This window comes from Geotrypetes seraphini, chromosome 11, assembly GCF_902459505.1.
Source record: "Geotrypetes seraphini chromosome 11, aGeoSer1.1, whole genome shotgun sequence".
Taxonomy (NCBI): domain Eukaryota; kingdom Metazoa; phylum Chordata; class Amphibia; order Gymnophiona; family Dermophiidae; genus Geotrypetes; species Geotrypetes seraphini.
Window position 1 is genome coordinate 140,134,591 of NC_047094.1, and position 14,159 is coordinate 140,148,749.

Sequence of the window (14,159 nt, forward strand, 5' to 3'; positions counted from 1 at the left end):
CCTCAAAATTTTCTAGAGGTGCCTCAGCTGTAACCTTGCCACTGATACCAGCAAGGCATATAGCTTAGAGAGCCAATGGAGGTTCCCTGCGTGGACATCCTTGACTGTGGGAGATTGCAGACCTTTGGAGAAAATCTGCTTCTAGGGGGTTCCCTGCTTATCAGTAAGCCCCCTGGACAGCCTGCACATCAGAATGTGGCTCAGGGACAGTTCCCTTGGGAGCTAACTCACCCCAGGTTCATCCGCTAGTAGATAGAGCGCAAGCTGAGCGGTTCCAAGTAGGCATGCCTGAGATCGGAGCCAGACTGGTGTTCCTCTGCCAGGCATCTGCACAACATGTCGGAGGGTGGCGGAGGTCTCCAGCTGTGGTGGTCAGGCTGATGGGACATTCAGAAGATCTGAAATCCAGATTTCCAGTTCACTGAGGCAAAGGATCTCCCTGTAAGATGTTGCAGTGTCTCTCATTCAGCACATGTCACAGTGAGTACAGGCTGACAGCCTGAATCAGCGATTTGGGGGGTCTTAAAAAAGGGGGTTTTGGGTGGCTTCCTGGCATGCCCTACCCCTCCCCATATCTAAAATCCCCAAATCGCCTTTTTTTGAGGTTTTCTGTGATTTTTTTTTTTCTGGGCTATTTTTCTTCAAAATTGGCATCTGTGGCAACCATCTTGGATTTTTCCCGATTTAGATTGCAACATATTTTTCATATTTCCAAGTTTTGTTTTTGCAAGAAAACTATCATAGATGGCCTCCCCCTGGACAGATGGGATGGGTTCATGCCTCATTTGCGGTGGATGGCTGTCGGAAGTGCAGCCGTGTTCCATGTGCGCTGCGGCCTGTGAGGGGTGCGAGGCTTGCCCAGATTCAGTACCTTCGATCTCCAAGGAGGGTCTTCTTGTGCCTTCTGCCCCGATTTCTGCAAAAATGGTGTTGGAGGACTCTGGGGAGTGCTGGCGATGTTTAGTCGAAATGCAAGCGTGCCTCTGGCGAGACATCTCACAAATCCCCCAAACAGTCCAAAACTGGTGTGCAGGGGTTGGCTTCCACCATGGAGGATGGGTTTTCCCTAGAATTTGTGAATATGCTTTATCAGGCTTACTTAGTTAAAAAGTCTATGCCTGTTTCCCTTTTGCCAGCTCCAGTGTTAGTTACAGGGACCCCTGCTCCTCAGAACCAGGGTATTTTCTCCTGCATTTATTTGGGGGTGCCAGCAGGTAAGTTGGATGTGCCCGTGGTTGCACCAGGCACCCTTTCCATACCTCTGCTTTCACCGGGAGGCACTGCGGTGCAGTGATAAGGTATGGGTGGGGGGTTTAAGTCTCGGAAATTTTGAGGCTTCTACAAAATCCTGACGGGTAGAGGGAAATAACCCACTGGTCCCAGAATAAAGTGTGGATTTACAAGAGTGAAGATTAGCAAAGGTAAGAACCTAATCTTTCTTTGACATCTTAGCAGGAATGAATCACATCTTTTCTCATGGTCACAGGAGCTGAAACCTACTAGTACCACAGGGCCATATTAGTTTGGTAGTCTTACTTGGCTAAGGCTTGAGAGTACTAACACCTAAATTGCTATCTAATCTAATCTGAGTCAAGAGTGGCCTACATTTCATTCAGCAAGGTAATATCCCTGAAGAAGCTCGATTGTTAAGCATTTGTACTGTAATGTCACAGATAATTACAAACTCCAGAATCAGTGGTGGTAAGAACATAACGCTCATTATCCCAGGACAAGCAGGCAGCCTATTTTCACATATGGGTGACGTCATCAGCGGAGCCCGGATGCAGAAGCTTTCAAGCAGACTTGCTTGAAGAAAACTCGAAGTTTCGAGTCGACCGCACCGTACATGCGCGAGTGCCTTCCCGTCCAGCGTAGGGTACGTCTCCTCAGTTCTCAGTTTTCCGTGGAGCCGAGAAGTCCATCTTTGACTCTCTGTTTAACTTTGTTACTTCATGCCTTCTCTGAACTGCGGTTTGTATTTTTTTCTTCACGAATCGCTGTTCTTACTTTATTTCTAGTTTTAAAAAAAAAATTTTTTTTCCAATCTTCCGTCTGTCTGCCGGGGCAGGGCCGTTCGGCCGCAGTCCAAGGGCTTCGATCTTGCGGCAGCTGTTTTTCCTTCTATGTCCCAGCCTGTCATTGGCTTCAAGAAGTGTAGCCAGTGCCAGCGTGCGATTTCCCTTACGGACCTACACCATCAGTTTCCTCAAGTGCCTTGGGCCGGAACATTACCCGAAGTCGTGTGAGCGCTTTGCTACTCTTCAACCTTGAGCCCTTAAACGTCGTCATCTTTTGGTGGAGAAGCTGTTAGGGATGGATTCTTCCTCAGATCGACATCGAAGGCGCCCTCGGCCTCACCTTCGACTGAGACTCCTGCTTCTACTGCTTCCACCTCGAGCCTCATCAGATCTTCGTCATTTGCAGCGGCTCTCTCTTCAACGACACCTGCTGTATCTTCCTTGTTTCCAGCGGTGGTGCTTAAAGTGCCTAAGACTTCCAAGTCGAAGCACATTTACACTGCCTCGGTGGAACCTCCAGCCACAGCAAATGGTCTTGATTTCAGACGCGGATCCATCCTTGCTGGCTTCTTTCCAGACCATGTTGGAGAAGCAATTCATTCAGTTCCTTACTAATATGGACTGAAGCTTCTTCCTCTCATCCAGCTTGGGCATTCAGCAGACTCCTGCGAGGTCGAGCCGCTTCCTTTGCCTCAGTCTGAGCTTACGCACTCTTTGCAGGGAGCAGAGTCTCTTCAAGTGTCTGGTCTGGCATCCAAGCATGTGAAGCAAGGAGCAGAATCTTTGCAAGTGCCTCGGCAGAAATCCTCACACTCTATACAAGGAGCAGAGTCTTTGGGAGTGCATCGAGGTTCCTCCAAGCCTCTGGAGCTTCGATCTACAGCCTCCAGTCCTATCCATTTTTTTGTGGCATCGGCTGCTTCTGTCTCCGAGGCGAAGTCTCCTCGATCTTCGAGATCTGCTTCCAAGCATAGTTCTCACCGATGATCGAGGCCTTCATCGAGGCATACTTCCAGGCATAGTTCTTCTTCTAAAGAACGTTCCTCTTCAACTAAGCCTCACTCTACTCCTACTTCGACTAGACCGCCGACTCCTCGCTCAAGGTCTCCACTTCTGAACCTCGAGGATGCAGCGGTTTCGATTGCTTCGTCCAAGTCTCCATATTCTTTTGATGCCTTTTTTCCTGCCGAAGCTTCATCTTCGACCCAGGCTGCCTCGACGTCCTCGAGTCTTTTCGAGGCAAAGCATTGGCGGTCAGCTATCTTTCTCATCTTTTCTTCGTCAGAAGGCTGTTGACTTGGATCTTCAATTAGATGCTAGTTCCAAATACTCTAAGGAGTACCTCGAAGTCCATGCATCTACCTCAACCTCCAGCAGAGTCACTTAAGCTTCCTCTTCACAAGCTTTTGTCTCAGACTTTTGCCAGATGCCTGGAGACTCCTTATACCATACCAGCCGTTCCAGGCAAATTGGACTCTAGGTATAAAACTGTACATCGCAAAGGGTTTGACAACTCTCAGTTATCTCATCAGTCCCTGCTAGTCGAGTCCTCCTTGAAGAGGTCCCATCCTTCCAAGGTTTATGTCACCGTTCCTCCTAGAAGGGAAGGGAAAACTATAGACAAATTCGGACTTCGCATCTATCAAAATACCATGATGTCCTCTAAAGTCCTCAATTATAATTTTCATTTTATTACTTATTTTGAGTTCCTCATTTATTACCAAAATTATTGACTTATTTGGATATTCAAAAGCACTTTGAATTTCAAGAAGTTCTTGCTTCTTTATCAAAACTCCGATTACATCTCCTCCAGTCATCTTATGATGCCTTTGAGTTGTCTGCCCGGGCAGCTGCTTGCTCTGTAGCCATGCGTCGCCTTGCTTGGCTTCGTACCATTGACATGGACCCTAATCTTCAGGATCGCTTAGCTAATATTCCTTGTGCAGGCAATGACCTCTTTGATGAATCTATTGAGGCAGCCACCAAGAAATTGTCTGAACATGAAAAATCCTTTGCTTCTATTTTCAGACCTAAGCCAAAGCCAGCTCCTGCCAAACCTACACGCCCTGCTCCTATCTATCAACGGCGTTTTGCTCTGAGGATGGCTCTGAGGATGGCCACAGAAGCAACAAAAACCTCAACCTTCTGCTGCACCTAAGGCTACTCAGCAGAACAGGGGTTTTTACTCCCGTTACTTCCTTGTTCCAAAGAAGACGGGCGATCTGCGGCCCGTTCCAAGTTTCCAAGTTTATTAGTTTTTAATATCCCGATCATAAAATAAATATCTGACCGGTTAACAATAAAAATTTTAATATAGATTAAAATTCTTGATCTCAGGGCTCTCAACAAATTTTTAGCCAAAGAAAAATTTTGAATGTTGTCCCTGGCATCCCTTTATCCCCTTCTTGAGCAGAACGACTGGTTATGCTCTCTGGATCTCAAGGAGGCCTACACTCACATTCTCATTCATCCGGCCTCCCGTCAATACCTCAGATTTCGGGTGGGGAATCTGCATTATCAATACAGAGTGCTGCCCTTCGGCCTGGCTTCCTCTCCCAGAGTGTTCACCAAGTGCCTGGTTGTGGTAGCAGCAGCTCTAAGGAACCATGGTCTTCAGCTATTTCCCTACCTCGATGACTGGCTCATCAAAGATTCAACATCTCAGGGGGTTATTGTAGCGACCCAACGGACTACCTTGTTCCTACAAAGTTTGGGATTCGAAATCTACTTTCCCAAATCCCATCTTCAGCCCTCACAGAATCTACAATTCATCGGAGCTGTTCTGGATACTATCCAACTCAGAGCATTCCTTCCACAACAACGTCTGGAAGCTCTTCTTCAACTCTATCATACAGTGTCTTCCCGCTCTTCCATCTCAGCGAGACACATGATGGTACTTCTGGGTCACATGGCCTCCACAGTACATGTGACTCCTTTTGCCAGACTTCACCTCAAAATTCCTCAGTGGACCCTGGCATCTCAATGGACGCAGGTTTGCGACCCACTTTCTCGACACATAACAGTCACTCCTTCATTGAAGCAGTCTCTCCGTTGGTGGATGCTCTCTTCCAATCTCTCCAGAGGCTTGCTTTTTCAAACGCCCCCCCATCAGAAGGTCCTCATGACAGATTCTTCAACCTATGTTTGGGGCGCTCATCTCGATGGTCTCCGTACCCAAGGCCACTGGACCAGTACGGATCGTCAGTGTCATATCAGTCTGTTGGAACTCAGAGCGATCCTCAAGGCTCTCAATGCTTTCCAACATCTTCACGACCAGGTAGTCCTCATTCGGACGGACAACCAAGTCGCCATGTATTATGTCAACAAACAGGGAGGGACGGGATCTGCCTCCCTTTGTCAAGAAGCTCTGAAGGTTTGGGACTGGGCAATCTGCCACAACACCTTCCTCAAAGCTGTCTATATCCAAGGGGTGAACAATTGCTTGGCGGACAACTTGAGTCGTCTTCTGCAACTTCACAAATGGACATTCCATTCCTCGCCTCTTCATCACATTTTTTCACAGTGGGGAACACCTCAAATAGACCTCTTTGCAGCTCCCCACAACTACACACTGCCTCAGTTCTGCTCCAGGATATACTCTCCTCATCGCCTCGAGGCAGATGCTTTTCTCCTGAAATGGACGAATCTCTTCCTCTATGTATTCCCTCCATTCCCTCTCATTCTCAAGACTCTGGTCAAGTTAAAGAACGATCATGCCACCATGATTCTGATTGCTCCTCGGTGGCCGAGACAACCTTGGTACTCCCTTCTCCTTCAGCTCAGCAGCAGGGAGCCATACCTTCTACCAGTTTTTCCATCTCTGTTTACACAGAGTCAGGGATCTCTGCTTCATCCCAATATGCAGTCTCTACACCTGACAGCTTGGTACCTCTCAACATGACTCCTCTGCAGTTTTCTCAACCTATCAGAGACATTTTGGAGGCTTCTAGGAAACCTACCACTAGACAATGCTATCACCAAAAATGGACTAGATTTTCTACATGGTGTTTTTCTCATGATAAGGAGCCCCAACATTCCTCCTTATCTTCTGTTTTGGATTATCTTTTGCACTTATCGACTTCTGGCCTCAAGTCTACATTGATCCGAGTCCATCTTAGTGCAATTGCTGTTTTCCATCAGCCTATTGGAGGGAAACCACTCTCTGCTCATCCGGTGGTTTCCAGATTCATGAAAGGACTTTTCAATGTCAAACCTTCTCTCAGACCGCCTCCTGTGGTTTGGGACCTCAATGTTGTCCTTGCTCAACTGATGAAGCCTCCATTTGATCCAATTGACAAGGCTCATCTGAAGTTATATCACTTGGAAAGTGGTGTTTCTCATTGCCCTCATTTCTACTCGATGAGTCAGTGAGCTGCAAGTTTTAGTTGCTGATCTACCTTTCACGGTATTTCATCATGAGTCCTTTGCACTCATCCTAAATTCCTCCCTAAAGTGGTCTTGGAATTTCATCTCAACCAATCTATTGTTCTTCTAGTCTTCTTTCCAAAGCCTCATTCTCATCCTGGAGAAATAGCTCTTCATACTCTGGACTGTAAACGTGCTTCTATTTGAAACGCACCAAATTACACAGAACTGCTCCTCAACTTTTTGACTCCTTCAATCCAAATAAGTTGGGACATCCTATCTCTAAGCATACCATCTCTAACTGGATGGCTGCTTGTATCTCCTTCTGCTGTGCCTATGCTGGATTACCCCTACACAGTAGAGTCACAGCCCACAAAGTTAGAGCAGTGGCAGCTTTAGTAGCTTTCCTCAGATCTACTCCTATTGAAATTTGCAAGGCTGCTACTTGGTCCTCGGTTCATACTTTCACTTCTCACTATTGTCTGGATACTTTCTCCAGACGGGATGGACAGTTTGGCCAAACAGTATTACAAAATTTATTCTCTTAAATTGCCAACACTCCCACCATCCCATTTTGGTTAGCTTGGAGGTCATCCATATGTGAGAATAGGCTGCCTGTTTGTCCTGGGATAAAGCACAGTTACTTACTGTAACAGGTGTTATCCAGGAACAGCAGGCAGCTATTCTCACAACCCACCCACCTCCCCTGGTTGGCTTCTCTGCTAGCTATGTCCTGGCGAAACCGTTGGCTGAGCTATTCAATCTCTCCCTAAGTAAGGGGAAAGTTCCCCTGGACTGGAAATTAGCTAATGTCGTTCCTCTGCATAAAAAGGGTTGCAGGGCAGAGGCTGCGAATTATAGACCGGTGAGTCTCACATCAATAGTGTGCAAACTCATGGAAACACTAATTAAAAGCAAATTGGACACGATCTTGAATGAAGGGAATCTTCGGAATCCCAGTCAGCATGGATTCACCAAGGGTAGGTCCTGCCAATCCAATCTCATCAGCTTCATTGACTGGGTAACAAGAAAGTTGGACTTGGGAGAGTCTTTGGACGTCGTGTACCTGGACTTCAGTAAAGCTTTTGACAGTGTCCCACACCGCAGGCTGCTAAGCAAGATGGAATCGATGGGGTTAGGAGAGACACTAACTGCATGGGTCAATGATTGGCTGAGTGGCAGACGCATCCGGCCTCCGCTGATGATGTCACCCATATATGAGAATAGCTGCCTGCTGTCCCTGGATAACACCTATTACAGTAAGTAACTGTGCTTTCTTGCTTTAATCAGTGCTCGGTATACTTATACCTAATACTGTCTGCATAGGCAATTACTTGTTTCTTGGGAAAAGGTGGCATATCAGATAAATATGAGAAATAATACGATGATCAATGATTGTATACTAAGTTTGGGAAAACAGTTTTTAATAAAAATGGTTAAAAAGCTTTTAAAAACCTGCTAATATAGTATAGTGGTATATTAGTATAGAGGCATAACTGCCATTGAGCGAGCCTGGCAAAAAGCACAGGGCCATCCGCAGTTGGATCCATGTGACCTGCTCCATGCTCCCCATTTCTTTGCGTCTCTCCCTCCCTCCCTCCCTCCCCAAAAGGGAAAAAAAAAAAGCCTTGCACATATCACTAACAGCAGCAGCAGCAGCGATGAATACAGACTACATCTGGCTGACCCTGGGGCCTTCACTCTGCTGAGTTCTGCTTAAAGGAAGTTGTATCTGAGGAGGTACGATCGCAGAAGAGGGACATTCCCAGGGCTGAGTGGAAGCAGCCTGTCTTCATCACTATCACTACTGGCTGCCACGTGGCAAGTTTCCAACAGTGACAGGGTCCCAGGTGGGGAGAGTGTGAGAGGTAAGAAACAGAGGCAAGAAGGTGGACAAATGAAGTAATTCCCAGGCAGTCCAGCAAACAAGACACCTCAAAAATGTGGTTATACAAGGAGCTTGCCTCCCCCTTTGAACTGGATCTGCCCAAACTGCTCCATAAGATGCCATTGTTTTCCCTGCCTGCTGGGGATCATATACTTTCTGCAGTCACATGAATTGGTGTCACAGTTGCAGAAAGATTGGTGAATTCTACCCTTGAGTAAGCAAGAACCCCCCCCAAAAAAAAAAAAAACCCAACAAAAACAAAACCAACAAACTACCTCCCTCAAACAAGAAAAATAAACGTATATTCTATAGCTTTAGTAGAAAGGAATAAGCTAACAGCTAACCCAGCAATATAAAATTATAATTAAAAAAAAAAAAAAAAAGGAGTCAGAAAGAATTACCTCAATTTGCAATGTTCTCCTTTTAGGAAAGCAGAGGTGTCTGAAGACTACATCTGAAAAGCACTGAAATACTGACTCAAATCTTTCAGCTAAGATTGAAGACTGTTTAACCATTTAGCTAAGAGAGAGGGGGAAATGCATCTAAACTTCTTAAGCTAGTTAATTTTAGAAATCTAGGGACAGATGCCTTTGGCAGCAAGTATAAGAAAGACAAAAAGAAGGCTGGCCTGGTATGTTTGGAGATGAGCTGGAAGCCCAGGACCTGAAGACAAAAGGGTGAGGGAGGGGGAAGCATGGTTTCTGCTTAATGGTGGAGGAGTGACCTAGTGGTTAGTGGAGCGGTTTGATTTTCCACTACAGCTCTTTGGGCAGTCACTTAAGCCTCCGTTGCCCAGGTTCAAAATAAGCACCTGTATGTAATATGTAAGCCACTTTGGTTGTAACCATAGAAAGACAGTAAATCAAATCCTTGTCCCTTTCTCTTGGTGGTATCTGATGGTTAGAGTCTGGGACCATGTTTGCAGGTTTCCAGAAGAAGCCCTGATGCATGGCCCCAGCCCAGGACTATTACTACAGCAACCAAGTTCAATGTGTGTATGTTGAGGGGGGTAACATATATTGGAGAAAAAAAACTCCCTGGATAATTGTAAATGAATGCTATCTGAAAATGCAAGAGATAGGAGTAACAAAGTGGTCCTAGTGGAAATGAATGTGGAGGCAAAAATTAAACTGTTAAAAGCCTGCAACCAGAGTTTTAGGATAGCGGTTCCATAAGAATAAATGTTTCTGTTTTGGTGATAGGTTTACGTTTGACATGAATAAGGCCCATGTTGCAGCGTTTGAGTAGATTTATGACAGATTGCCATACAAGGCTTCTGAATCTGGGAACCTGGCTCAGACTGCTGTCAGAAAAAAATTCCAAAATACAATAAGAAATTTAAACACTCCTGAAAGGTCAGCTTTTACATTCTTTTTTGGGTTTTGCCTATTTAAAGAGCAAATGAGAATTCTAAATAGGAAGCAAGGTAAGCAATTCCACAAGAGAAGCGTTTTGAACTGCTTTTTATCAGGAATATAGATAACGGAGTTCATCTTCCCCATTTTATTTGTATTTAGATGGATCGCATCACATAGTGTTGAGACGTTCACCTACTGATGATAAAACCAAGAAGTTGCACGTGAAGAGGAGAAACTCTGTGCCTTCATCTGTGAACATGCTGAACACCCACCGACCATTACTTAGAGAGAAAAGCAAAGAAAACCAAATGGACAAATCTCATCGAAAACAGACAGACAGAGAGAAACATGGTGAAAATGGTGAGCAGCGCAGTTGCTTAACCAAAAGTATAAAATCCAGGACACTTGCGGTCTGGTGCATAGGAGAAAGCAACAAGGCACTGCTGTTTAAAGCTGTTTGATTCGATGCAGAACCTTGTATCACTTAAAATAGTCTTAATGAATCAGGACTTTTTGGTCTGCTTTGTGAAGCCTTTTATGAGACCAGCATAATAGTCTAGTTCAGACCATGCAACCATTTTAGTGGCACTTGTTTCAGTTGCTTCTGCCTTTGTGATGTTGAGACCCCAAGTGTACTGTTAGCAAACCTACTGACTGGCTTCTTAGATGGGGTTTGAGACTCTGTCTTCTTGGTGGCTGCATTTTCATGACTTAACGGTGTTTATAAAACAGACCTCTCATAAACTGCATTTTGAGGAGCCCTTTGCCATAACTTTGAAGCAGCTCTGAGGACTCTATAAGCGGTTGTTGCTCTTGCTAATGAGTCTGTCTCGGAGCATGACATCCGGCTTTCTAAAGAGGGAAGCTCTTGGATAATTTCCTGTCAGTGTCTGATACTTATGGGCACCACCATCTTGGATTTGTGACATTTGAAGGTCCCAAGGGTGCTGCCATCTTAGAAAAGGGGTGTAGCCTGGTAAGAGTTATGTCACTTTTGGTGACATTGCCAAAAGGGGAGGGATCTAGAGGTGAATGTTGTAACGTCTACTGATGACATCAAAAGGGGTGGGGTGAAAGGGTGGACAGTCAGCTTAGCTAAGGTGGATCCTTGGTGCTTATTGGCTGATGCAACTGAAATCTGGTATGGTCACCTGTCAAATATGCAAATTACTAGAGGCTGCGTTGAGGAAGTTAAAAGCCAACTATCAGCAGGTTCCCTTTCCCATGACTAGGCATGCCTTGAATTAGGTACACACTGTCCTCAATAACTTGACACATGTAAAAACTGTCTGCTGTACTGTAAGTACAAGATATATAAATTTGTCAGTAAGCTTCGTAAAATACTAGGGAATGGGGACAGGGGGACCCACTGTTATCCCAGGACAAGCAGGCAGCATATTCTTAACGCATGGGTGACGTCACCGACGGAGCCCCGGTACGGACATTTTTAACTAGAAAGTTCTAGTTGGCCGCACCGCGCATGCGCGAGTGCCTTCCCGCCCGACGGAGGAGTGCATGGTCCCCAGTTTCTTCGTTTCCGCGGAGCGAAGAAGACGCATGTGTTTTCAACGGCCGTTGAAAAACTAATTTTTGCCTTCCCGCTCGCGTATTTTCTCTTTTTTCCTATTTTTCTTTTCGGATTCCCTTTATTTTTGTTTAAAAAAAAAAATGTCGAGTTTTTCCTTATTTTTTCAGGCAGGCCCCGGCGGGGCCTGTTGCCACCATACAGGCCTCCGGATTCAATTTTGCGGAGGCCGTGTTTCCCTTCATGCCCCCTCAACCGGGTTTTAAGAAGTGCCAGCGGTGTGCACGCCCGATCTCCCTCACCGACCCACACAATTGGTGCCTCCAGTGCTTGGGTCCAGAGCATCGGGCTGACACCTGCACCTGCTGTGCTACGCTTAAAAAGCGTACAGTGGTGCCTCACACAACGAACTTAATCCGTTCCAGGAGCAAGTTTGTTATGTGAAACGTTCGTTGTGTGAAACGCGTTTTCCCATAAGAATACATTTAAAACACAATAATTCGTTCTGCAGCCCTGTTTTCCCATAAGAATACATTTAAAACACAATAATTCGTTCTGCAGCCCTACATTTCCCTCCCTCCACCTCACCTTGTATGCGGAGTCTGCCGGCCCTCTCCCTCACCCAGCCGCACGCTTCCAGAAAGCTGTGCACGCGCAGCTGCTGGAGTTGGTCAATGTTCTACTCTCCTGCAACTTCCGGTTTCCGGTTGCGTCAGAGGAGAAGATTGAGCAACAGAGCATGCGCGCGTGCGCTGCTCCCTGAAAGCGTGCGGCTGGCCGAGAAAGAGGGCCGGAGAACTCGGCATCCAGGGTAAGGTGGAGGGAGATGATGGAACAGTATTTCATGGTACAGTATTACTATTTGTTAAAAAGGAAATAATCTTTTGATGTTTTCTGGATTTTTTTTCGTTAGCTTAAACATGGCTTAACTTGCTGTAAATGGGTCAGGTCTCGTAAGATAGGACCAGAGAATCGGGTCTGGGTAAAACCAGGATTTGCAGGATCTCCAGGATCCTCATGGACTTGTATTGAGATCCTGGTAATATTGCAGGATTTCACGAATTTTCCAGGACCCTGGTCCACCTTAACAGCAGACCTCCTCTTTTTTTGATTGCCACAGCTGCTGCTCTGCATTTACTGGAGTCCCCTACACGCCGTCTTCTCCTTCTCTGCATGGGTGCTGCTGTTCCCGGCTTCGGCGAGAGTAGTTCCGCCCCCCCCCGGGCCCCTCGGGCGACTTCGTTGTGTGAAACGAAGTTCGTTGTGGGGAGCACGACAAAAAGTTCGTTGTGCGCAGCGTTCGCTGTGCGAGGCGTCCGTTATGCGAGGCACCACTGTACTTTGAAAAATCGGCAGATCCAGCAAAATATTTTGTTTGGTACCGGATCTGCCATGGAACCGGCTGCGACGTCGACGGCACCACAAAAGCCGGCACCGTCGACATCGACACCACCGGACCCTTCCTCGGGGTCGTTGGGCCCAGGTAAGCCGGCTAAGAAGCCTCCCACTTCCCTTGAGCGCCCTCCTACCACGGTTGCGACACCGGCCCTCCCGGCACCGCACCGGCACCGCAAACGCTCCGCTCCGATCTCGGTGAATGCCTCATCATCGGCCTCCTCATCGCCGGAGCGTAGAGCGGCACCTATGGTACCGAAGAAGAAAAAAGCGGTACTGGTGCCTCCCCTGAACGACCGCATCGCGGCCATACTCCAAACACAGTTACAGGAGCAGCTGCAACGACAGCTCTAACAACTTTTGCTGGCGTTGCTGGCACCGCACCTTCCGGTACAGGACCGGTCCGAGCCTCACACTGTTCCATCGGTGTCGACCCCCTCGGTACCGATTAATACTTCCATGCCGGTGCTCTTGGCAGAAACACCTACCGTACATACCCGTGATGCTGCCGACCCTGTCCGGTCCCAGGAACGACATCGGTCTTCCTCACCCGGTACCGCCTCGGTGCGCTCGGGCAAATCTCTTTCAAAGACCCGCCATGCCGAGCCCTCCACACCGATGTCCAAACGTACGCATCCCGACGTTAGGGATCCAGATTTGTGGGAAGACTCCCCTCACGGTACCGAGGAGGACGCTTCATCAACCGATGAAGAACCCTCCATGACCGACACCGTCTCCAAACCTGAGCAATCCTCTTTCTCTAAATTCCTTAGGGAGATGTCAGCAGCTCTTTCCATTCCCTTAGAGTCCGACTCTAAAAAGTCTCAGGCTTTCCTCGATGCCCTAGACTTTGAGCAACCTCCCAAAGAATTTCTGAAGTTGCCCGTCCACGACATCTTACGGGAAACTTTCTATAAAAACTGGGAAGCTCCCCTCATGGTTCCTGGAGCCCCTCGTAAATTGGATAGCTTGTACCGGGTTATTCCAATCCCAGGGTTTGACAAACCTCAATTGCCCCACGAGTCCCTCCTGGTGGAATCTACTTTGAAAAAATCTCAGGGTTCCAGTGTATATGCCTCCACCCCTCCTGGCAGAGAGGGAAAAACCATGGATAAATTTGGTAAGCGCCTTTTCCAAAATGCCATGTTAGCCAACAGAGCCAACAACTACACCTTCCACTTCTCCTACATGAAGCATCTGGTGCAACAGCTCTCCTCCTTACAGAAATATCTTCCTGAACGTAAGGTCCCTCATTTCCAGCCTCCTTCAACTCAGGAAATTCATGGTTCGCTCCATCTACGACTCATTTGAGCTGACATCTCGCGCATCTGCCATGGCGGTGGCCATGCGCCGTTTGGCATGGCTGAGAGTCTCTGACCTAGACATTAACCACCAGGACCGCCTGGCTAACGCATCTTGTCTGGGTGATGAACTCTTCGGTGAGTCCCTCGACTCAACAACCCAAAAACTCTCCGCACATGAGACCAGGTGGGACACTCTGATTAAACCTAAAAAGAAGATTCCACCTGCTCGCACTTACAGACAGCAGCCTTCCTACCAGCGCAGGTTCTCGGCCAGACCTCTCAACCCGCCTCAACAGCAGCCATGCC

At 47.2% G+C, this 14,159-nt stretch overlaps 1 protein-coding gene across 1 annotated transcript in view; it reads left to right on the forward strand.

The window, feature by feature from the left end:
• PHF20 (PHD finger protein 20) overlaps positions 1-14,159 on the forward strand; it is a 177,819-nt gene that overhangs the window by 117,363 nt on the left and 46,297 nt on the right. Inside the window, exon 21 of the mRNA XM_033962633.1 lies at positions 9,789-9,989. Coding sequence (XP_033818524.1) covers positions 9,789-9,989 — 201 coding nt within the window. The remainder of the gene's footprint in view (positions 1-9,788; positions 9,990-14,159) is intronic.